The 24,529-nt window shown below is 38.5% G+C and overlaps 4 protein-coding genes across 5 annotated transcripts; 3 read left to right on the forward strand and 1 right to left on the reverse strand.

The window, feature by feature from the left end:
- Positions 1-892: 892 nt before the first annotated feature.
- On the reverse strand, positions 893-1,770 carry LOC148066814 (TLC domain-containing protein 5-like). Its single transcript, XM_087806914.1, has 2 exons — positions 1,581-1,770; positions 893-1,479 (listed from the first exon to the last, which is right to left on the reverse strand). The coding sequence occupies exons 1-2, from the start codon at positions 1,768-1,770 to the stop codon at positions 893-895; spliced, it is 777 nt and encodes a 258-aa protein (XP_087663040.1).
- A 4,285-nt stretch (positions 1,771-6,055) lies between these two features.
- rcc1l (RCC1 like) lies at positions 6,056-11,210 on the forward strand. Its single transcript, XM_087807173.1, has 12 exons — positions 6,056-6,138; positions 6,443-6,743; positions 8,884-9,013; positions 9,313-9,441; positions 9,501-9,567; positions 9,655-9,706; positions 9,768-9,852; positions 9,941-10,122; positions 10,189-10,276; positions 10,352-10,525; positions 10,600-10,685; positions 11,062-11,210. Exons 2-12 carry the CDS (start codon positions 6,444-6,446, stop codon positions 11,137-11,139), a joined length of 1,371 nt encoding a protein of 456 aa, XP_087663299.1. The 5' UTR covers positions 6,056-6,138; position 6,443; the 3' UTR covers positions 11,140-11,210.
- A 3,279-nt stretch (positions 11,211-14,489) lies between these two features.
- On the forward strand, positions 14,490-17,115 carry LOC148066816 (uncharacterized). Its single transcript, XM_087807719.1, has 5 exons — positions 14,490-14,536; positions 14,982-15,240; positions 15,734-15,767; positions 16,544-16,712; positions 16,772-17,115. Exons 1-5 carry the CDS (start codon positions 14,494-14,496, stop codon positions 17,113-17,115), a joined length of 849 nt encoding a protein of 282 aa, XP_087663845.1. The 5' UTR covers positions 14,490-14,493.
- Positions 17,116-18,844: 1,729 nt separating this feature from the next.
- On the forward strand, positions 18,845-24,145 carry sms (spermine synthase). 2 transcript variants are annotated; one of them, XM_087807906.1, is made up of 11 exons: positions 18,845-19,002; positions 19,592-19,712; positions 21,527-21,614; positions 21,693-21,757; positions 21,819-21,994; positions 22,059-22,261; positions 22,337-22,414; positions 22,726-22,840; positions 22,905-22,984; positions 23,048-23,163; positions 23,252-24,145. In XM_087807906.1, exons 1-11 carry the CDS (start codon positions 18,957-18,959, stop codon positions 23,280-23,282), a joined length of 1,119 nt encoding a protein of 372 aa, XP_087664032.1. In that variant the 5' UTR covers positions 18,845-18,956; the 3' UTR covers positions 23,283-24,145. The 2 variants fall into 2 exon arrangements, with proteins under 2 accessions (XP_087664032.1, XP_087664033.1); XM_087807907.1 differs by having other exon boundaries at positions 22,059-22,213; positions 22,325-22,414.
- The last annotated feature ends 384 nt before the right edge of the window (positions 24,146-24,529 follow it).

Consider the following 24,529-nt stretch of genomic DNA (forward strand, 5'->3'; position numbering starts at 1 on the left):
TAAAAAATATGGCTGTCAAGATGGATGAATGCATGAATGAGTTGGATTAATATGTTTAACACAATTCAACAATCTACAGCAAAGAAATACCTATTAAATATCAATTTCCATCCATGCACATTCATTGAGATAAAGCGCTTACGCAAATCTATGATCACTCTATCTTCGTCTGCAGCCCCCCCTGGTGGAAGAGAGTGCAGACCACCTGTTGAGTTGGCGTGAGAGACATGTGGGAAAGAGTGTGCAAATAGTGTAGTGACTCTTACAAAGATAAATATAACATGTTTCAACCTTTTATTAACGGCAACAAAACAAAATACTATAATGATCAAATACAATAACCTCCGTCCTTAAAACTTAATGTCATATAGTCATGAACTTTTATCCAAGAGGTTTCTTCAGTTCTAAATAAACTAGTGAGGGAAGCTGGTATATTAACCGTCTCTTACCAGGAAAGGGATAAGCCAACCACTGGTGGAATTTGGAATCATCCACCTGGTTCATTGACTCCCCCTGTCATGTCAGGTGTTACAACCACATGATCCCAGGTGTGGATGTTTATAGAATTCAGGAGAGTAGAGAGCTCAGCCCTGTATTGTACGTGACTGGGAGCTCATGTCTGAAGAGCCTTTGTCTGGTAAGAGAAGGTTTCTCCAGCCTGAGGAAGTGTTTGACACAGAGAGCCATCTTCTCAGGGCAGGATTTGGCCGCCCACATCTACTTAACAGACAGTTTTTTTGTTCGAAAGGAGTTGAAGAAGCCATTTTCACCAGGCTGGAGGCTTCCACATGCTCACTGTTTCAGATGTTCTCTCCTGCTAACTGAATATTTTAAACATCAACAAGAGAGTCTTTACAAGCCATTCTTTTTTTTTACTGTTGGCATGATTATGTCAGTCAGTTGAGAAGGTCAAGTCTTTGGCAAGTGTGATGTCTTCTTTATGGTTACCATGTCTCACCATTTTCTCAGACTTTTCCTTTTGTTGTTCGTTGTTCTCCCTCCACTTTCTGTACTTGGCTCGACTCTTCTTATATCCGAATCTGCCGATGTCCACCATGAACACCCAGGCCAGTCCGTACATCACCACCCCACCGAGCTTCATTATAAACGTTGTCCTGTGAGATGTGAGCTCGCAGTAGAACATTGCGGTCCCGACACCAACACGAACTAAAGCGAACAGGATAATGAATAGAACGTCAACAGCGTCGCCGAGCAGGGTGTCATAGAGTCCATCCTTTTTCAAAAACCAGCGGATCTGCAGAAGTGGATTGGTGATCTCGCTACCGAAGATCACAGCGCATGTTTCGCAGGCTGAAACGCCCATGAGCAAGGCAAGAAGGATCCCAACAATGCTGGCAGCATGGTGAGCTAGCATGAGCGGTCCTTCTGTGTGGTAAATCAGGCACCAGCCGATGTCAAAGAAAAAGTAGCCAAGGCAGATGGAAAGAACGGTGGTCTGGCTGTCTGTGTTCTCAGAGCCTAGAATGAACCAGAAAATATGTTTTAGCATTTCTATGGCAGACAAACCTAGAGGAGTGTGGTGTGTCTTCTGCTCAATCCGAGAGAAGAATATTTCTAACCTGCATGTGTGAGCGGCCAGGGTCCATCCACGAAGATGACGTATGCAGTCAGAAGCACGATGACCACCCCATGAGACAGAGTCACCAGTCGGCAGCTCCACTCAGGTCCACGCGGACCGAAGAGGCAGCAGAAGAAGCTGTAGAGGGCCGTCCAGCCAATCAGGCTGGTGATGATCTGCAGTAGCACCATAGAACCTGCACAGATTAAAACCTCCTGACAGACCCAACATGTGTCTCATGGTGCCTTTACTCTCTTTTCTCTGTTAAAAGAGGCTATAATGGCTTCTGGTCAACGTTTTTAGAATTGTTCTTCTTTCATTTCTGTTTAATTTATCTTCAAAGTATTTCTCTTTTCATTTCAAAAACGTTTTCAGTTAGTTTTGTTTTAACATATATTAAATATATACAGTATAATTTCTCTTACACTCTGTACAAAGTCCAGTGTTTTAGGTTATGCTTATATTTACAAGGAAGTGATGCTGTAGAGGATTAACTTGTGAATTTACGCTTGACTCACCTGGTTTCAGAATCTCGGTAAACTAGATGGATAAAAAACTCCAGCAGTCGTCTTCATCCTCCATCTTCCGTCCAGATTTAACTTCTCAGTGGATCCTGGATCGCCCCACTCACCCCCCATTGGAGCTCAGACCTGATCCTCTTAACAGATTAGACTTCTCTGCAGGTTGGCTGGAGATGAATAAAGGTGAAACAAGTTATCTTGACGAGACTGATGACGTCACTAAAGCGATAATATTGATTACCAAATAGAATCTTGGTGGTATTTGAGAGGTATAACCGTCAAGGGTTATCCAAACATATTAGTGTCATTTTTCTCTTTGTTTCAGAAAATATGCTTCCAACAATGGGAAAGGTTCTCACTAAATTATGATGTACCCAAAAAAGCTTTCTATGTTTAGGAAAGTAGGGCATCTAGTCTGATTTAGTTTAGTACATACCTTCACCAGTGACAAAGAGAGTGAGAAAAAGACAATCACAGGGTATAGTACTATAGTAGTAATAGTACTTCTTGTGAGGTATCCATTGTCCGACAACAATTTAGAAAAAAAAAAAACTGCCTCTTGGGGGAGGAAACCTTGAAAGGACCAGGCAGCAGTCCCCTTATATACTGATCAGGCCTATTGCAAATGTATACTGTATACGCAGTAAAAGCAGACTCAAGTCGGGGAGGAAATACAGAGGAGACTGTGCAAGCATCTATGTAAGAGAGAGTGCACAGACAGCATCATCCTGTATTGCGATATGAATAAAGAATATATATTTTTATTATTTATTCAATATTTTGCATTTCTGGGCACCTGCCTTGATTATCCTCTCTAGACAAACCAATAGCCTTCGATACCTACTTTATCACATCCACCTTTTTGGTTATCTCCATTTTCTTCACCCAAAATTCAAACTTCACTCATTTTCTACTCATCCTCATGTCGACTAAGGGTTGGGATTATTTTCAGAGTTATTCTGTCCTTTTTAGAGTTATTGGAAAAAATGTATATCCATCTTGTTTTAAAAGCTCGATGAGAGAAATTGTTCCGATGAAATGAAATAGGTCTATATTTGAAGCCCGATCACTTAAACAACTTGGGAACAAGTATGGCTAATTTCTATTAGTTCCTCTCTGACCCTTTGTCTCTTTTTCTTTCCCTTTTTATTTCCATCAAGATGTTATAGTGTCTTTGCAAGGGAAATTATATACATTTAAGTAGAAAAAATTTACATTGACATAAAAACTTTTTTTTTTGTCTTTTATTACCACAAAGGATAGAACAGCTCTGAAGCTTGAATTGGAAAAGTCCTATATGGCAGATGTTAATTGATGATGCTATTTCTCCCCGTCTATCAGTTTATGTGCTGTCCTTAACCAGGTGAATCAGGTTGTCATGATCTTTCCTATTATTTTTTCTTGTTGCTTCCGTCTCTGCCCTGTCTGTCGGCAATTATGGAATCTGCAAAGCCTTACTTATATGCTGGAGTTTCTTTAGATCAGCATTGGCTTGTTGATCAATTTCACATTTCTGCTGATGATATCCAGCTTTACTGCTTGTTTAATCCAACTGAGGCCCGAAGGCTGAACAGGTTAGTCAATTGCTTGTTAGAAATCAAACAATGGCTGAGTGAAAACAAGGCTAAATGTGGACAAAACTGAAACACTGGTTATTGCTCCTGATGATAAGGTTCCAGGGATGAGTCAGTACTTGGGTGACTTAGGCCAGTCTGTCAAACTGAGCCTGAGAAACCTGGGTGTTGTATTTGACAACGAAATGTCTCTAGTTCAACACTGCAGAAAACTGACCAAAAACTGTTTCTTTCAGAGTCTACTGACTCCTTGAAGGAGCATCTTAAGGCCTTTTTATTTGTGCAGGTTTCTGATTCCTGGAAGTTTTTTCGTCAGTGCTTTAGGTAACTCTGTTACGAGTTCGAGTTTTTGATTGACTTTGTTTTCTTTCGTCCTTCGCTGGACTGTGCGCCTTGCACCTAATCCTTTCATGTTTTGTCGGACTGAGGAAGAGACTTTGGATTGGACATTGGATTTACTTTGTTGAGACAGGACTATTGGATCCGCTGCTGGAGGCACAGCATTATAAAAGACATCTGTCCTCAAAATGAGGCCTTTGGGCTTAGAACTCATGTCAGCCAGGGTGAAGGGATCCAACCAACCAACAGACATCAGACTTGGTAAGATAAGTACACGAAAATCCACACAGTGTGATTGTCAGAAACCATAAGTCTAATAAGTGATATTCTTATTAGAAGAACAAAGAGCATGCGGATCATTGAGAGTGAGAGTGAGAGCTGAGAGGGTGATTGGCTGTCCTCTTTTATCTTTACAGGATCTGTATGTCACCAGGAAATCGAGGTGTGCAGGAAGGATCTCACCACATTGTTCCAACTGCACCTGTCCGGCAGGAGGAGGAACTTTTATATCTAGTTGCACATTTAGTAACATTTATTTATTCGTTACTCAATAGTTAACATTGTTTTTTTTATTATTAAATATATTAAAAAGTTACTCACACAGTGAAATCAGATTTTCTTCTTTATTTAAACATTATACACATGAAATTAATAACACAAAATCTTCTGGCAAAAATTCAAACTAAACAGACATGTAAATTATTAGGCCAAGAGTCTCCAGACCATCCAGTCTGGCAAAGAAACACTGCCAGCAGGGGAGTTGAAAAAGGTTGTGAATATCTCTCACAAAGCAAAGGTCTCTCTGGAAGCCCTGTTCCAATCCACGTTCCTAACAGAGGCCATGGTTCTCCCCTGCTGGCCAGCCTCACAACTTGTTTTGGTCCCTGGTCTCAGGCAATAAGGCAATGGAGAATACACACAACCACTACAACACTGTTCACATACTCTGGCCACAGATTGATCGTGATGTAGAATATGCTTCACCTTGAGGATGACTCAGCCTTTCTGAGTCAATCATCGGTTCTGGAACCAGTCATGTAGATAACCTTTTTGATTTGTGAGAAAGTCTCAAAAATACACCAAAATTGTAAGCAGTGACTGTGTGTAATTGCTGATTCCCAAATTTATCAGAATTATCAGTTCAGTTTTCAATGTTTTGGGGTTACAAATGAAAATTATACATTTACAAATACAAAAATATTTTGTAAAGAACCTAATACAAGTTACCATTGACTATTTGATCTCCCTCTGTGCATGTAGATGAGAACACAATTATACAACTTTTTTCAACTTTAACACTTCATTTCATTTAAAAAATATTTTTATTTGTAAATTATTTTAATAGCTCTCAGATAAAATGCCACGTGGAGTCATTTGTAGCTGCATAATATACAGATTTTGATTTTTTTTTTTTTTTTATAAGATTTTATACGTTGTGGTGGGCACTGAGGGTTGACCCAGTGGGAAGGGGTGCGTCAAGGCAAATTGACACGTGCTATGTGTGGAGCATTTGAGCTCTCGCTGTTCCTACTCACTTTCAAATTAAAAACTATGAAAATTGCCTGTCTTCTGTCTCCTGTCGTCTTGCCTTATTGGTGACGCCTTGACTCACACTACCACATAATGAAAGGTAAAACCTTTAAAGATTGAAATCATTAACGCTAAAAGATACATATACATTTGCTTACGAAAAAAGATGTTCAACAAACCCCACAGAAAACAAGAAGTAATGCAGCATTAAAAGTTCCTGTATAATGCATCGAGTAAATCACTTGTATAATTTGCCTTCTTACTTTATTTAAATCCTTCAATATACTTTATAGTTTCACAAATCAATATTTTAATATTTGGAGTGCTTTTATAAAATTGTGTTTACCGGATATAAAAATCACAAAACGGTAACCCATAGTTTGACGTCATCAACCAGCGACATCGGTGTCACATTTTGCTGGCCTGCCAACTTCACAAGGTTAATCTTATTGAAAATATAAGTGTTTCCTGTTTATAAGGAAGTGTTTTGAAATTATAATTTGAAGTTTAATGTTTGATTAAAAAGTGTCTCGATACTGACGGGCTTGACGTCATCAGTAGGCGGCAACACAGACACTGCATAGGACGTCTTTGGGTCAGTATACGAACGTGGGTGAGAAATGACGAGGAAGATGGTTGTTCTTATTATTGTTGTTTTAAATTAAATGAAGTTGATGTAACAGTAAAGTTACCATTTAAATTTTCGGATCTGATCTCGTATAGATTGCATTCTTAAACCGACTTACCAAAATTTGGATTTGAAGCATTTGAACCACAATTACGTTTTTATTTATTAATTCAACTCTGTTTTAATATGGACATTTCTTAATCCGGCATCAATGTTATTTTAAAATTTTACATTTTTCTCAGAACTTTTAATACAATTTCTCTTCCTGCAGCATGTTTGTCTGCCGTGTGCATCTGTGCCTGGCTCTGAGGACTGCAGGACTGAAGTTCTGCTCCTACAGCACTGCCAGCACAACCTCCAGGCTGCAGCAAAAACATGGCAGTAACGCCACTGACAGACTCCCCGTGTTTCAATATGTTGGCAAAAACAGAAAGCCTAAGCACAAAGTCTTTGTTTGGGGCTTTACCTTCACCGGAGCACTAGGTCTTCCTAGTCTTGTTGTTCCTGACAGTGGCAGGAAATTCCCTCGAAGATGTCAGATGACTCCGTATCGCCTGGAGACAGATGAGCAGGTGAGGAATATGAGGTCTTATTTGAAGTTGTCAGTATTTCCATTTCTTGAGCAGAACAGTTTAACAGTATAGAATAATCAAGTAAAAAATATTGTTTTCTGAAATAACTGACAAAATGTGGAGAATGGATATGATTAACTGGATAAGATGATGAAGTCATTAGTTGACGCACAACTCATACCAGTGATGAAGTTTATTTCTGTCTAAGTGGTTGCCTGCAGTCCAAAAGGTTGCAGGTTCAATCCCAGCTCCAGACAAGCTTGTGTCGTTGTGTCCCTGAGCAAGACACTTTACCCTGATTGCTCCTGAGGGCAGATTCGGCGCCATGTGGTGCAGCCTACTCCCATCAGTATGTGTGAATGGCTGTCAAAGCGCTTTGTGACCCTGGTCTAGAAAGGCGCTATATAAATAGAGATTATTATTATTATTATTATTATAATGATTAATATTTTAAAGGGCACCTAATGTGAAAACCCAACTCTCCTGACTTATTCACATGTTGTGAATGTTGAAGTCGTCTTCTTCAAAATGCAGAAGGTCATTATCATGAAGTTTTGAAGTTATTACTTAATAAAGTTCTCCCCCGTCCGGAATCTCACCAAACGAGATCACGGTTTAAATTATACATTCTGACGTCACTCCGGTGGAGGTGTCCTCCCCGAGAAGCCCTAAATCGGTTAAGTACCTACATGTTAATCGTGAAACAAAATAAATATTTACGTAAACATGGTGAGATTTACCTCTGCCTTTAGGTGTTTGTGTAATGTGTAAATTAAGCAGCAAACCTTATTTTTCTTATTTGTTTTTAATGTACAAAACGGGAGTTTTAGGGGTGAGTATGAAATTTACATGAGTCCTTGTTTTTGTGACCAATCAGAGCACAGTGGGCGTGGTTGCTTGGGATGAGATTTCTTCTCAGCCAAAACAGGGCATTTTATGTGGGCGGGGCTTAAGTGTATTTTCTAATGTAAATATCTTTATTAAATGAGAATTTTGTGCAAAAAGAAACATACTGATGAGTATAAGTGAGGTCCTAGAACCATTTCAGAGACACTTAAATCAGCACATTAGGTGCCCTTTAAATGTTTGTCCATTATATAAAGAAATTATATTGGGTATAAAAGGAAAATCACTATACGAGTGTAGAAAAGGGTTTTAACTTATTTGCATTCTATGACCAGATCTATCTGTGATTGTACGGTCACTTTAACATCTTCATAGAGGATTTAGGTGGTGAATTGGATGCCAGAATGTGACCTTGAACACCAATATTGAGGCATCAGTGTGGTTTGCTAATATGTAAATTAAAACACAAATTTAATACGTTTATTCGTTTTAGAGCTACACAATTAAAGGCAGTTTTGTGTCCACAATTACATTTTTCTTTATAGAACAGTGCTTATAACCCTTGTGTTATCTCTGGGTCAATATGACCCAAAGGCCTAAAAACAAATGGGGTTAACACGATCAAAGAAATAACTGGCCATCCATAATATTCATTATTTTTGCATTGAGTCAGTTCTTGTCCATCTTTTCTTTTCCACCACAAGGGTTTGTGCTTTTTGCCTTAGGGTCTGGAGATCTGACCTGATCAGTTATGGCGACTTGAAAACTAACGTCTCAGTGCGAATTTCTTGTTCATTGGCTGGAGACGTAGCCCTAGTGAGGGTGTGAGGGTGCAAGTTATTTTTTGTCTCAGAATCAGCAACGTCTCTGATACGTTGCCATAACTTTATTGGGATGTCTCTGAGACCTGATAGAGCCTCGAAAACTTCTCCAACTAGTCCCTGAAAAAAATCTAACTTGTTTTAATTCCCTGCAACTCCGTGGCGACTTGACTTGTGTCAAGGAGTTGTTGCATAGACGATTCTGATTCTGGTTTGAGAAAATAGAGGTTTGCTTCAAGTTAAGTTGTTCTCCAACAACTGAATGCTTCTAATATACTGTCTGAGTTTATGATTATAATTCATTGGTCATTATAATAGGATAATAAAATAGAAGACAACATTCTGTTTAAAGAAGCTCAATAGCTTAAAACAGACTAACACTAACCCTCACCCAGAAACCTGAACAGGGCCTGAATGAGCAGCATATTTTGTCCTAATTTCTTTATTTTATTTCCTGTTTTGAAATTCTCCAGATCTCCTCAGCCGCATGTGGTTACGGCTTCACTCTGCTGGCTTCATCGACTAAAGATGTCATCAAGGTCTGGGGCATGGGCCTGAACAAGGACTCCCAGCTCTGCTTCCAGCGGTCACAGCGGAGTAGTGGTGAGAACACAGATACTAAATAACATTAAGCAAAAGTGGTTTGAACTAAATCACAATTATGGTTGAGAGTTTCTTAATTTATTAACATTTAAAGCATGTTTTAAGTAAATATTATATATCTATGTATATACACAAATACAAAATGTTGTTGAATCGATATTGTAATTTTTTGTTATTGTTATGAGTAACAAAGTGCTTGTTTAACTAAAATAATTTGTGATTTTCTATTGTATATTCACATCAATTTTAAATGTGGTCGGCTCATTCATTAACTCAGTCCAGGATCTCTCTGGTTCAAGATCACAGCTATGACTATGTGCTGGAACCGTCTCCTCTGGCCCTCCCTCTGGTGAAGGTGCAGGAGACTCGCGTGGTTCAGGTGTCGTGTGGACGAGCTCACTCTCTGGTGTTGACGGACAATGAAGGAGGTTAGAGGCAGTACACATTTGTCTGGGGAGAAATGGTGCCAAGATAGCCGTGTTCTAAGTTTTCAGTTTGGGGAATAATTTCTACGGCCAGTGTGGTCGCACTATCGTGGAGGACGAAGTTTACAGGTCTGTGGATTGAGATGTTTTCTTCCTCACGCACTCTCTGGCTCACAGGTGAGAAGGCTAGATTAACTCAATAATCTCTCCTCTCAGTGGCAGTCACATGATCCACAAAGTCGGCGGTTTCAGCGGCAAAATTGTGCAGGTAAGTCGTGTTATTTTCCAACTGATGGGAAACCAACACTCTGGCTTTGCTCTGGCCACAGGTGTGCTGTGGTCAGGATCACAGCCTCTTCCTGACCGAGGAAGGCCGAGTGTTCGCTTGTGGTTGGGGAGCTGATGGTCAAACGGGTCAGTGTTCCCATCTGAGATAACAATACTACGAACATCAACAATTGATGTAAGCAAGATCTGTGATAAGTTTTTTTTTTTTTTTCAGGTCTGGGTCATCATAACGTCACATCAGTTCCACAGGAAGTGGGCGGGGACCTAACAGGTGTTCGGGTCCAGCAGATCAGCACGTATGGAGACTGCAGTCTGGCCGTTTCCACAGATGGAAGCCTGTTTGGCTGGGGGAACTCGGAGTACTTGCAGCTGTCGTCGGTGACCGAGACAACACAGGTGAAACCACCTCTACCAGAAACAGAGCACAGAGAAGTGGCTGAACTTACTGAGCTGTGCCTGCAGATCAACTCTCCACGGCAACTTCCTGTCCATAGCTGTGGGAAAGTGGTTCAGGCAGCATGTGGAGGAACTCAAGTGGCAGTGCTCAATGGTTGGTGTGTCACATACACTGACACAAACACACACACTACACACGTGTTGTCTTATTGGATCTATTTGCCTTCAGACAAGGGAGAGGTGTTTGTGTGGGGATATGGAATTCTTGGAAAAGGTCCAGATTTATTAGAGTCTGCAACCCCGCAGAAGATTCCCGCCTCATTGTTTGGACGTTCGGAGTTTAATCCGTCTGTGTCTGTGAGCAAGATCAGGTGTGGACTGAACCACTTTGCTGCTGTGACGGGTCAGTGACTCTATCTGGTTCTAATTATGAATGTCTTCTGATAGTCACTCCAAAAATGTGTTTGGTCTCCTCAGATGGTGGTGAACTCTTCGTGTGGGGGAAGAACATACGTGGCTGTCTGGGCATAGGGAAAAAAGAGGACCAGTACTTTCCATGGAGGGTGAGCCAGACAAACTTTTATTAAGTATTTTTAATAAAATAACCTATATATTTAGAAGAAGGTCAGAAGATGCACAAAGTGCATTTGAATGTGTTGAAAAAATGATGAATTAAAATGATATTTTTTAGATTTATAGGCAAAAATGTATGTCCATTTGAATGAAGCAACTGAGCGCCCAGGAAAGAACTTCCTCCAAAAAGATGCGTAAAAGCTGGTCTATAATTCTAAAAAGGAACAGATTACTCATATAATTATAACTAAATATAATTATTCATTTTCTATTTTTTTAATAATCAACCAGTAGAAGTGGAAAAAATGTGTTCTTTTGAATGTTTATGATATTACCCAGTTAACTTTTTTTGTAATTTCTTTTCAGGTGACTATTCCAGGCCGAGTGGTGGACGTGGCCTGTGGTGTTGATCACATGGTCGCACTAGTCAAGTCACTTATTTAATGATTGCTTTTACATTTTGGATCAATAACATCGTTGTCAGTGGGTTTAATAAACATTTCATACAAACTGGTTTGTTCAAACCTTAAAGCAGCACTCATTTTCTTTTTTGCTACATAAACTAAACTTGAATAGGAATCTCAACGAGGGAGAACTAAAGAAATTACTTTAAAACATCGTCATGATGAGCGTCTTGGAGAAAAAGGAACATATTTCCATTTCATAGCACATACATAGCACATAACATAACAGCATATTTCCATTTATAAATCCTACTATTGGAGTTAGAAATGGTGGAAATAAATCCTCAGGGGTTGTAAACCAAATTTAAAAGTATATTTCAAGTAATTCATGTAGATAATGTTCTCTAAGATTTACAAAACAGTGATACTTGTAAGCTTAATTTTTGTGAATAGATTCTATAGGTTTCTTTTTACTGTCTCATTGATTTAAGAATATTCTCCTCTTGTTGGTCTATGGACTCATTACAGGAATGTATTGTTGACTGCCTCAGCACCACACCACTTTATGACGCTACCTACAAACGAAAAGCCACACTGTGTTTCTGATACATCTGAGGTTTGGACAATACACTTTACTGCCTGCCTGGTACGAAGCACCAGCATATTTAGTCTGTACATTCACCATGTACACCAAGGTCATCTACCTTCCACCTAACCCAGCAGGAGAGGATGAGGAAAGCCCTGAACGACAAATAATCATTTTGGACAAAAACAACAAAAAATACGTAAACAAAAAGCTTTTAACACAGATTCAATTAACGATCACCAATGAGAGAGAACATCAAAGCCAGATTTCCATTTCTATGAGGTTAAGACATACTCTAAAACAAGCAAGTAAGTAAGTTTTATTTGTAAAGGCCAGATTTGTGTTGTGGGGATTTTGTAAACAATACTATTGACACTGTGTGAGCTGTGGATTTCTAGAGTTCCTCCTAAGTGACTTGGCTGCTTCTCTTACCAGTGCTCTCCTTGCTCGGTCTCTAGGTTGAGGTGGACAGCCAGAACCTGGAACATTAGCAATTGGTTCACTTCTCACATATTTGGATGACAGATTTAGAAGTTCTCCTTGAGACACTTGGGATATATATTTTGTATAACCCAACCCTGATTTTAACGTATTATTCCGTCATGACCAAGTCACAAAATGTGAATATTAAAAAGAAATCCCCAACCAGTGGCCCTGCTCGCTTTCCCGTTTGTTCTCTTTGCTCACTTTCATCTTTGCTCTACGGTGCGTTGCACAGTAGTACTGAGCACATTTTAATTTAGAAATCCTACTAATGGAGTTAGAAATATTGGAAAGAAATCCTCATCGGTTGCAACTTTAACAACTCTGAGAGCCATTTGGACACATTTCCTACATGAAAGAAAACCCTGGAAGCCGCAAAACCCCTTTGACTTTTGAACGTTCGGAGTTTAATCCGAAATATCATTCCATAATGTTCGACTCTTTTTCAGATTTGTTCTTTTTTAGAGTTACGGACAAATATGTATGTTCAATCTAATGTAGTGACTGCAGCTCAGTTGTCTTTGTCTTTATCTTCGTCCAAAAAAAACACCCAAATGGCTCTTTGGTGCTCATCCGTAACAACCCTCTTGTATTAAAGCCTCGACATGAGAATAATTGATCAGAAAAAGAATAAACAAGTCTATATTTAAGGGTTGTTTTGAGTGGATGATACCAGGCCAGTCAGCCTAAATCTCTTATGTCAAGGCTTCAATGTAAAAGGGACGTTACAGACGAGCAGTATGGAAGCATTTGGATTTTAAGTGTCTTTTTGGATGAAGATGAAGACGACAACAACTGAGCTCCAGTCGCTACATTAAAATGAACACACATTTTTGTCTATATCTCTAAAAAGAACCAATTACGCTGAAAATAATCCCAACCTTTAGTTGACATGAGGGTGAGTAGAAAAATATTTGAATATTTGGTGAACTATCACTTAAAGCATTGATAATTATCATAACAATGTTTTGTAATGTATATTTACTGCAGCTGTTTAACTGAGTCATGGCTGTTTTTGTATTTTCCTATATAAAGCACTATGTGACTCTGGAGAGTTATTTATCTATACATTATTATACATCATAATCATCATTATTATATTATTATTACTACCATCATTTCAACAATGCAGAATAAAAAATAAAAGGACATTAAAAAAGAAATGATTTGATATCAAATTTAACCTTAATTATAATAATGTACTTGTTTACTGGAAAATATGAAATATGTTCTATGTAGGCTGAAAGAAATTATAGTTTACCAGACCTTTGTTTTTTGTTTTTTTAGGTCTGCACAAATCTATCGATCGATCGATCGACCTGCTCTATTAAACTGGACTACAGGATTTAAATGCACCCTCTTTCAGACGTTCAACAATCCACATTTGATTCTCCTGTGCAGCACAGTGGAACTGTTCAATTAATCACTGCTGACAAGGGTTTTGGGTAGAACTAACTTTCTATGAGATTTTGGGTAGGAGACTGGTAATAAAATTGGCCACTTTGCTAGAAATGAGAGGCGTAACATCCAGAGTAGGGTAGATCCAGGGTCTCTCAATCAAGTTACCCCCTAAACGTCTATCAATCATTAACAAATGATGTATTTTTGTCCAAGGGTTTCCTTTTCAATAGTTGTGAGATTTGCTAAAGTAGCTGTTATTTAAGATCAATACAGCAATAGAGTATGTTTGTAAAATAAAACAGATTGTTTGACCTGATACACTCTCCCTGCCTCAGATCAAAATGTAAGAAAATCAATTGTTTGTGACTTGTATTGTAATCCATAAATCAATATTTATCTCAATTTATTGGAGAGATGCACATCCCTTATAATTTTTATTCTCATCACTTTGGATTTTATCACAAACTCGGCAGCAATGAAGTCTATACACACACGATAAATGAAAAAGGGTAAGAATCTTTGCTATTGTTGTATTGAGTTGTATTATTATTTGCATAGTGTGTGCGACACAACTATAGGAGGCTATGATGAGAATAATGGCAAAACAACAGCACAATATTAAACCTTGTTTAGGCACTAATGGCTATCTTAAAAAGTAAAGCTAACTTTGACAATACCACCGATTTGACAGACTCACTCTCTTTCACACACACGCACACCCATTTTAATCAGAATTCACAGTTGCATAAATCACCGAGCACACTCATGGGCTGTACACACACTAGTAGTATATGACGACACAGGAAAACCTCCACAATAATCTGCTCAAAATCCCATCTGACAGGGATTAAGCCTGCGCATTAAAACTCACATTGAATCTCATGTGACTCCCAACCTTCCATCTGGTCCGGACTCTTCTTCGACATGGACCTCTCCAGGATTCACCAGGGGATGCTCAGGATGTACGGTAGGTTCTGAACGGTTATAATTGAATTTACTGCATATTATATATATTGAAAACGTCTCCAATTTTTATAACCATTAAAATGTGTATATCTTACTTTTCGTAATAGATTACAACCTTCTTATAGGTCATTATAATTTGTTCAAAAAACATGAGAGCAAAAAAATCTAGCTAAAATGAAAATGTATATTGTGTATGTATGTTAACCAGCATTTGTTTTTATAGTGAAATATTTTCTGCTGAAATTAAATGACACAAAAAGAAAAAGCCACGGGAAACATTTAAATTGTGGTTTTAATGTACATTTTGTTACACATATTTGTCGATTTATTGTATATATGCGACTGATGGAGCCTCGTGTCCACTGATCCTCTCACCATCTGACTTTCTAATCTGTTGATGATGGAATTCATGCTTCTATCCAGAAACTGCTTCCTTTTATCTCCAGGAGGATTTATCTTCAAGCAGTGGAAGAAGAGGTTTTTGCGGCTGACAGGGGAAGGAAACCTTCTTGTGAGCCATGACGCTTCTTCTGCCCCTGAGAAGCTGGTGATGCTGCACAGTGGTTGTGACGCCATTGTCGAAGGCAAAGAGATCCTAGATCTGCCGAAGTTGCCACCCAGTGGATCCAGAGATTGTTGCTTCGCACTAATTCTGCCCCAGAACAAGTATCTGCTGCTGATGGCTGATGCCCCTGAACTATGCAGGTATGTTTTGTTTTTTGATTTTATTCTGTCATTTATGATTGCTAATGTTATGTTTCAGCACTGAACATTCTGCCAGTGGCCTTGATGGTGCTCTTGTTATTTAAATAACACTTACAATTCATAGGAAACTATGCCAGACAATTCAGACAAATATATTTTGGAAAAATCATTGTCAATTAAATACAAAATAAACAAATTGTTTGGCATTTTGGTTGAACATTCTTTAAGGTTTCGGAAATATTTTTTGAAAAATGTGGATATTTTAAAGAGGCTAGTTACTCAGAAGTATCAAACTCTAAGTGTTGTGCAAATCTAGTCCACCAACAAATTTAATTTTGAAATCAATTTTAAGTCCAATACAAACTAGATCACCACCAAAGCATATGTTGATGTCTTAAACCAAAGGCTGGAGATCTTAAATGTCAGTTTCCTCAGTTATGACCAATCATGGTCTTTATGGTGCATCCCTAGAAATATATGTTTTCTTTTTCAGGCAATGGTTGAACATACTAAGAAAAGTGAAAGAGGTGAGTGTGTCTCCCAAATAGGATGAATGAAAGAATTAGATTGTTATCCGTAAATGAAGAACGATCATCTTTATTAAGGGATTCTTGAAGCAGAGGGTGATTGAAATGAGTCAAACCAGTTTCCAAACTGGTTTGTATAGAATCTTGTAATTTTTGAAAACAATACTGAGCATCGTCATGATGAGGGACTTACTGCATCATGAAGAGGAAGACAATTGTGTGAGGGCAGAACAGTTGGTTTGCCACATTAGTTGCCCTTTAACCCTTGTGTTATCTTAGGGTCAAGGTGACCCGAAGGCCTGAAACAAATGTGTTTGTGGTATCCTTTGTGTTTGCGTCTGCATATGTATTTCTGGTAGCCAGGGAGGTCGTTCACCTTCACCCTGAGACAAAACAAGGGTTAATCACAATGTGAAATTCATGTATATTTAGTAATACGCTTAATAAAAAAAATCTTCATTAACAATTTTTCACATTACATTTTATTAAACAAATTCCTTTTAGATCTTCTCACACAGTTAAAATGTAACTTTATTTAAATATATCTAGTAATATATATAATATTATTATTTATATTTCCTTAAAGTCGGTACAGGAGTGCAATCATTTTAGTAAACCAGGTTTTTAAAACAAGCACAGATACGTGAAGTTTTAAAGTTGTTGTCTGAGCCTGCAGAGTTGAATTGCCTCTAGTTACAAACCTATTCTTATTTTGGATGTGGAGTACTGGAGGGACTTAACCGTCATCAGCACTAATGACATTGCTTTCTCTACAGAGCTTTTCATCTCACACAAGCATCTGCAGGAAACATCCTGTGCCACCACTGGCACTCAAGAATCTGGTGCCAGAAGAAATCCTGGACAAAGATCCATCCATAGCCCCGGTCAGCCATACTGAGGTCTCTTCCACAGGACCTTTGACCTGCAATTCAACCAGAGCCAAATGTGAGTGGACAGAAGTGATTTTGTCTTTTTGTTTTCATAACATGTGCCTCTATTGACAGGCAGGACTTCTCCTCGTTCCAAACATTACAAAGAAGCAGTGCATCCTGTCGGCTGTCTGCGCCATGGCACCCTCAGTAATGCCCAGACCATGAAGGCAGTTTATATGCTGATGGGAGGAGCGGCGGCATCTTCAGCCGTGGGTTACTTAGGAACCTGTACGTCCTCTAATCTGGACGGTAAAGTTCCTGACATGCCAATGAATGCAGACTTTGTTGACCTGGGACAGGCGGGGTCCTACCATACTGGCAGCCCGGCAATCGGCTCGCCTCATTTCAACAGCTTTGACTTTGAGGTGGCAGATGCCGACTTTGATGCTTTTGATTGTGGTGGATTTACTTTCTAATATTGTTTCCTTCGTAGTATTTCTAGGCACCTGTTTCCATTTCTAAAGATTGCAGCAAAAGAGTCTCAGCGAAAGTTTAATAAAAACTTGCCTACTTTGCATCTTAGTAAGTAAGTAAAGTAAGTAATTCATATTTATAGAGCACTTTTCTAGACCAGGGTCACAAAGCACTTAAACAATAAAAAAACACAGGTGTACAGAAAATGAGGGAAAAGTCATCATATATATCCATAGTAGCCTTCCTTGAGGGTCAAACAACATGAAGAATAAGGGTGTCTAGTTAAATTTGTGGATGTTTTTTCTCCCTTTACACCCAGAACCACTTACCAAGTAATACTTACCACCACATTGTTTTGTCTGTATAATCATGTAATAAGTGAAGCATTCAAATCATGTATAATTGTTTGTGTTTTTTGTTAAATAAAGTAACATATACATCTCATTCCTAGTGGTTGCACAAATTAAGTTTTGTTAAATTTACCAGTGGTTTTATTTTTGCTTTGATAGTCATTTGTACAGATTTGTAATGCATTGTTTATCACACTAAAGAAGTTTATATAAACACAGCCTGGAGTCGCAAACCCTGTTTACACTAAATATATCACTATTAAATATACAACATTTCGATTTTTGGTTTATTTGGTAGTTATTCATTGAATCAATCTCTTTTTTCCTACAAAGGTTTGGAATTGGGTTCCCAACATTTAAAACGAATACAAAAAATATATACTGGAGCATTAAATATACAGTTGACAATACAAATTATTATAAATAAATAAACATTTTTATATTTAAAGCAGCTCTATGCGATTTTTAGTCGAGCGACGCTAGTGGACTAAAGTGGTGGTGTTACTACATTTCCCATGAGCACTCGCTAAACGTCGCAGAAGTTGCTATGTCCCTGTTTGAAGCAGGACGAATTTCCTGTTTCAATTCAATTCAATTCAGTTTCATTAAGGAAAAATAGATCCCAGCAATTCAATCCAGACTTCCATTGATGAATGAAGGATGGATACAGATGAGGTAATGAATCAGAATGTGTATAATGAAATATGTGTTATGACAGCTTTGTAAATATCATAACTTTAACTTAGTTTTTGTACCGTAATTCTCCCAACCCCCACGACAACCAGTGCGATATGTAGCATGTTCACACCATCCCCAATTACTTTTACAGTGAAAATAAAAATAACACAAAACACCTCAAGTCACTGTAATGAGTCCTTCAACTAGTTTTAAGTTGATGTGTCATCACAAGTTATTTTAGTACAAAAATATTAAGGCACCAAAAACTACACAGTGCTGCTTTAAGTCTAAATGTATTAATAATAGAAATATGCATTAAAGTTTTTATTAAGGAAACCTAGTATTTACATTCCGATAAATAAACAATATATTCATTACTTTACTTTATTATTTATAAGATGCTAATCTATTATAAATATTTGTTTTGGTGTTCAATTATTTTCCTTAAACTTGACATAGTTGGGGCGAGAAGCTGGTATTTTTATCGATGAAAAAGTTGCGCCTTCTGACCTGATATTATCGAGTTCGATTTTGTTAGATTTCGTCTAAATACGCCTTTTTAATAAGCAGTGATGAGAGTCACGCACTCGTTCAGGTGAACCTGTGAATACATGTCGGTGCCAGTAACCGGCGTCGGTGATGGTGGGGAGGGGTTGTCCTCTTGATTGACATTCAACTATTTGCTCTTGGTGGCTACATCCTCACTGGTGTGGTTGCACTGCGAGTCGTGCTAGCTAAACCGGTAACTGGGCCCTCCCCTCTGTCTCTCCCTGCAACCTGCCTCTCCCAGGCATGGATTACAGTTGCAGTCTAATATGGCTCTGCGACACCACACCCTCGACTTCAATCTCTCCGTGGCAGGTAAGTTAAGAAAAATGCCTTCTTTCACCATCAGAACCGGAGAACCCGCATGCTAGCTGGTTAGCTTACCCTTCACGCTGTTGATGTCATATTGCTTTTTACTTCAATATACTAACTGCAATTTTGTTTGACATTTTGCGCGCGCAACATTTTTTTACCCATATCAATGAATGAAATAAGTACGTATGTGAAAATCCTTTTAAAGCGACTACAAAAGCGCTTATTGCCATAGAATACGGCGTTATATCCAACCGGAAATAAGACGCAAACCTCCATATTTGTAGTTTAGGACTGCAATCTGTTTGAGCGTTATTATACTTATGATGGTCCACGTGTATGTCTGTGTTTGCGTTTTAATGGAGTTAGCTGTTATTTTCTCCACATGTACTCTGAACATTCACAAGGAGACATTACAGCTATCGTCCCTCTCGGAAGACGCGACACAACGTGCAGCTTTAAAAGAAATCAAATGTGTTCAGACATTCACATAGTTAATTTGGTTTAATGGACCGGAACTTTTTGAAACTTCTTCGTGTTTTAGTTTGTCTGTGGTGGTGGTATTGTTTATTCTAATACAACTATTTTCCAGTTGATGCTGCCTCTACAGCAACTTGCATGCTGTCCATATTCCACGAGCATGAAATGACAGAGACAGAACACGACACAGGCGGTCATGGTTACCTCGCTACCTTCGTTGGCAAGAATGGAAGGTAAGGTGCCAGAATCTACCCTCCAGGCAAACAAACCGTTGCCAATAAACCTGTTAACAAAGAGTTATTTCAACAATCTGATGGCTGTGCATTGTCAATAGATAACGTCATATCGTTTTTTTTATACAATGCGGTGGTTTAAAGAAACAGCAGCACATTTTTATAAATTATTGGTAAATGGAAAAACAAAAACATGGTCTACCCTGTATACAATTGGCAGCCATGCTATCAGGGAATGTTATTTCAATTTGAAGCATCTTACCCAATATGACTGACTGGTAGCATGTTTGATTCTGTATTGTCGAACTAGATTTTAAATGCATTAAAGTGGAAAAATGGCACATGGGCCAGGTAAAAAAAAAAAAATCAACCACAGTCAAAGTATGATTTGTCATTAAAAACAAACCCTAGTTTGAGGGGCAGTCACTGCCAGTGAAGGCAAAACCCCTCAAATCCAAAACAATGTGTTTATATTTAAGGTAGAGGTGAGCTTGAGTCTCCAGGTTAATAAAGTATATCTATCTCACCTTAATGCAACAAATCGTACGAAAGTAGGCGACACTCTGCTATAGAAATGGATACAGGGAGAGTGCTGATGTCAAAACAGTCAATAGCCCTCCCCTATAAATTGTCTGGCCAATCAATAAGTTGACCTCTAGTTATCCGTGTCACTCTTGGTTGATAAAACATACTCATGTTTTGTCCTCATTTTTGCAACCATCCAACAAACTTACCCCTTATGTTTGACCAATCTGTGAATTATTACTTCAAACTGTAGCCAAAGCGTGAGGGACTATTAATCACAAGGACTGTAAATTGATGTGTGGGCCTGAACATTAAGCTCCTCCATAAGAATTTTTGTCGGTGGCAAATTTTTTCCAGCACGTAACACAGGAGCTGCCAGTGATCACACAATTGAAGTGGCTGACTGAGCTGTATCCCTTAGACAGTGCTGATGTGGTTTGGCTTATTGTTTATGTGATTGGGAGTGTCGAGTTGGCTCACTGATGAAATATGAATATATATTCTGCTCTGGACTGCTCACATCCTGAAACATCACAATAAGTCTGTCAGTGAGAAGCTGCGATGTTGTATCAATCTATTTTTGTAAAAGTCTTATGAGCAAGAGTGTGATTTTTAAATTGATCATTTAAAATTTAATAATAACTTAAAACAAATGTGTGGAGTAATCAATCACAATCTTCAGAGGATCACTCATCATTTCTTTTTGCTAAGCAAAAATGCACCGTCATTTAATCATAATTTATTCAGCTCCAATGTTGATTAAGAATATTGTTAAATAGGTTAACGGGTAAATAGGTAATAGGTTTGAGGGATTAGCCCTAATATATTATTTTCAATGTTTTAGAATACAAATTCTAAAAAGTGCTTTACAGAAGTTGTTACATTGCATTAAGACTACTATTCTGATTAGGTTGTCTTCTGTAATGCTGCTCCAATACACAATTTCACTTTACTGTAAACCCTTTTAATTGGTAAGAAAATTAATTTCTAATCATGTCTGGGGTGACGACACAATTTTAGGGGTGGTATAAACTCCCTAGAAACCCCATTGTTGCATTAAGATGATTGATTGAGCTTTTATTCTTCCCTGGTGAGGAAAATTTGAATTGTGAGTAATTTATATTTGTAGAGTGCTTTTCACAGACCAACAGAAAGATCATAAAAACAATATGACTTAAAATAATATAACAGCAAAAATAAAAGGAAGATGTGCAACACAGTTCTCAATTAAGTGGGAGGGATTTAAAAACACAAATTTTATGTTTTTATTAAATGATAATTTCCTTCAGGCTGGTTATTCTGCGAGTGCACTCCCATGGACTGATCACAATAGATGTACAGTGTTATGAAGATGACAACGTTGCACAAATAGACAATGTAAGTAATCTATATATACCTACACTTGCCTTGTGTCGTGTGTAATCGGTGTAAAGTGAAAAATGATTCTTGTTGCAGCTTTTAAATGCACTGGAGAAGAAGGTGAAGGAGCAGTTAAACGGCAGCATTACAAGGATTAAAAGGTTGGTCCTTCTGAGCTTTGTCCTTGTAATACAAAGTTATTCCACAATGTTGCTCTCTCAGGCTCCCGGCCCTTGCCAGAGGAGCTGCAGTCGACCGATACTGGCCCACTACTGATGGCAGAATGATTGAGTACGACATCGACCGGGTGTTGTATGATGAAGACTCTGCTTACCAAAATATAAAAATATTGCACTCTAAGCAGTTTGGAAACATGCTCATCCTAAATGATGATATTAGTAAGTGCTTACCATGTTGTTGTCACCATGGGAAATATAACAACTAAATGCCTATAATCCACAGACCTCGCTGAGAGCGACCTGCCCTACACTCAAGCCATCATGGGTGGAGGAAAGGAGGACTATGCTGGGAAGGAGGTGTTGGTTTTAGGGGGAGGGGATGGCGGCATCCTCGCTGAGGCAGTCAAACAGAAGCCAAAGATGATCACCATGGTGGAGATATCCTTGAATAATCTCAAATTAGTTTTTTTTCTACAGCTGCCAATAGTAAGATGTTTTATCAATAAAGAAAAGCTCAAAGCTGCCATCCTTCCTTGACCCACTTGTCACATTGATCAAAAGGTGATTGACGGGTGCAAAATGCACATGAGGAGGACCTGCAGCAATGTCCTCGATCAACTGGAGGGAGACTGTTACCAAGTAAGGTCAAAGAACAGTTTGGTTGACTGACCAGAGTTGCAAATCTGACTTTTGAATTTGAAATTATATTTTGGTTTAAAAGAAAAGGACAAAAAAAATTGTTATTAGCAAAATATGTCTTTCCTTTTGGTTTATTATCCACATCATTTGTTTACTTGTTTATTCGGATTCATGAACCAAGTGTTGAGTTTTTGATTATCTGGTTCTCATCCAAGTCTATCTTGATGATTTGTTGTTTTCTTCTAGCTTCCAAAATTCCAGTTTATCGCCTTAGACTGGTCACCGATTTAGTGTGAACGTCTTCTTCTCAGATACTGGTGGAAGATTGTGTTCCAGTCCTCAAGAGGTACGCGGAAGAAGGAAAAACATTTGACTACATCATAAACGACCTGACCGCAGTGCCCATATCAACAGAACCAGAAGAAGGTCGGTGTCATTTTGTCTTTTAACTCGTTGACCTGCTGGCTTTGATCCCTCTTCGTGTTTGCAGACTCCACATGGGAGTTCTTGCGGCTCATCTTAGACCTGTCCATAAAAGTCCTCCATCCTAATGGGAAGTACTTCACACAGGTAAGTCGGAGCGCTGCAACAACATGTTTGTGACTCTGAGACTCTGCCCAATGTCTTAAACAGGGAAACAGCGCCAATCTGACTGAAGCATTGAGTCTGTATGAGGAGCAGCTAGGACGACTGTCCTGTCCAGTTGCCTTTTCCAAAGAGGTGGCGTGTGTGCCCTCCTATTGTGAGCTGTATCCTTTCAGAGGCACTGGCCTTGTGTGAAGGGTTAGGATTCTAAAGCAATCCCTGTTCATATGTTGTTCTTAACCATCACCTCAGCTGGGTTTTCTACACCGTGTGGAAGAAGTGAGGAGCTCATCCGTTGGATTTTTCAGCTACTAGAATGTGAAACTTCCTTCTCTGCTGCGAATGTGTTAATTCTGAACGACCTGCAATCATTCCCCAAACTTGTGACCCCGCATTGATTCAGCTCAAAATGTATTTCAAGGAGAATTTCAGAAACACACCCATTTGCTAATCCACACACCTTCCTCGTTTTATCTTTGTTTACCACAACTAGTGTTTGAGAAATCTTGTCTGCATGCACTCTGATTGAACTGCTCCAAGTGAAACACTGATCATTTTTCTGTTACTATGGCAAAAGTTGCCATTTGTTCTCCATTTATAAAGCTCAGACTTGTGTGTTGCTGCCGTTGATGAGAGTTGCGCTCGAATTATTTTTGTTCCTGCAGATTAGATCGTATTCTTGTTATAAAACGTCAAATTATCTTTTAAAAGGGAAACGCTGCCACTAATCAACGGCCGTCACGGTGCTGGTTTTGTTTTTATCTTGTTTCAGTTGCACCTTTCCGTTTCTCCACATTTTTTGATGTGCATGTGAGAGACTGTGAATGTAGCCTGCATAATTACAATTCAGAGCATGTGACAGATCCAGTGACATTTATTTATTCTGTTTGGTATCACCAAATGCTGTTCTGTCTTACTCTCATTTGTTACGATTAAAGTGGCTTTGGGGTTTTAAAGACTGTTGTCTGAATTAAAGGTTCCCCAAATGTAAGCAAACAACTCTTGTTAATGATTGGCCTGTCAATGTGATGAAAGTTGCTCCTTCTAATAAGGTAGAAGTATCTGTTAAGAGTAGCGGTGCAAATGTATGACGTTATTCACATGCAGACACCGCCTATCGGTTGTTTAAAAGTTGTTTTCCATCCACACTTGTTTTTTGTTTTTCATTTTAAAAGTGAAAAAAGTTGAAATTTATCAACTAGTGAGTAAAAAGGCAATTTTTCAGCCAATCAGCGTCCTCGTTACATATCGCGCGAAATTCACGTGTGTTGTAAGACCGGAAAGTGACAAACTTGAAAAAAGATCTTATAGACAAAGATCGTTTATATATATATATATATATATATATATATATATATATATATATAAAGTTTAATGTGTGGTACGATTAAAAACTGCCCTGAAATCATCCAGTTATTTAAAAAAAATGTACTCTAAGCTTTCAAATAGGCATTCATAGAGTCATCGCGTTAGTAGTGCCCGAAGCGAAGTGTTACTTACACCCGCAACTCTAACCCCCGTATATCCAAG

Source organism: Callionymus lyra, chromosome 14, assembly GCF_982586985.1.
Source record: "Callionymus lyra chromosome 14, fCalLyr1.hap1.1, whole genome shotgun sequence".
Lineage (NCBI taxonomy): Eukaryota > Metazoa > Chordata > Actinopteri > Syngnathiformes > Callionymidae > Callionymus > Callionymus lyra.

Excerpts from the sequence above, each read along its gene's own strand:
- LOC148066814 (XM_087806914.1), bottom strand. The coding sequence starts at position 1,770 with ATGGTGCTACTGCAGATCATCACCAGCCTGATTGGCTGGACGGCCCTC. Across the intron at positions 1,480-1,580 it reads CTGGCCGCTCACACATGCAG|GCTCTGAGAACACAGACAGC; the intron begins GTTAGAAATATT and ends GGTTCATTCTAG.
- rcc1l (XM_087807173.1), top strand. The coding sequence starts at position 6,444 with ATGTTTGTCTGCCGTGTGCATCTGTGCCTGGCTCTGAGGACTGCAGGA. Across the intron at positions 6,744-8,883 it reads GCCTGGAGACAGATGAGCAG|ATCTCCTCAGCCGCATGTGG; the intron begins GTGAGGAATATG and ends GAAATTCTCCAG. Across the intron at positions 9,442-9,500 it reads GTTGACGGACAATGAAGGAG|TTTTCAGTTTGGGGAATAAT; the intron begins GTTAGAGGCAGT and ends CCGTGTTCTAAG.
- LOC148066816 (XM_087807719.1), top strand. The coding sequence starts at position 14,494 with ATGGACCTCTCCAGGATTCACCAGGGGATGCTCAGGATGTACG. Across the intron at positions 14,537-14,981 it reads GGGGATGCTCAGGATGTACG|GAGGATTTATCTTCAAGCAG; the intron begins GTAGGTTCTGAA and ends TTTTATCTCCAG. Across the intron at positions 16,713-16,771 it reads CAATTCAACCAGAGCCAAAT|GCAGGACTTCTCCTCGTTCC; the intron begins GTGAGTGGACAG and ends CTCTATTGACAG.
- sms (XM_087807906.1), top strand. The coding sequence starts at position 18,957 with ATGGCTCTGCGACACCACACCCTCGACTTCAATCTCTCCGTGGCAG. Across the intron at positions 19,003-19,591 it reads CTTCAATCTCTCCGTGGCAG|TTGATGCTGCCTCTACAGCA; the intron begins GTAAGTTAAGAA and ends ACTATTTTCCAG. Across the intron at positions 21,758-21,818 it reads AGCATTACAAGGATTAAAAG|GCTCCCGGCCCTTGCCAGAG; the intron begins GTTGGTCCTTCT and ends TTGCTCTCTCAG.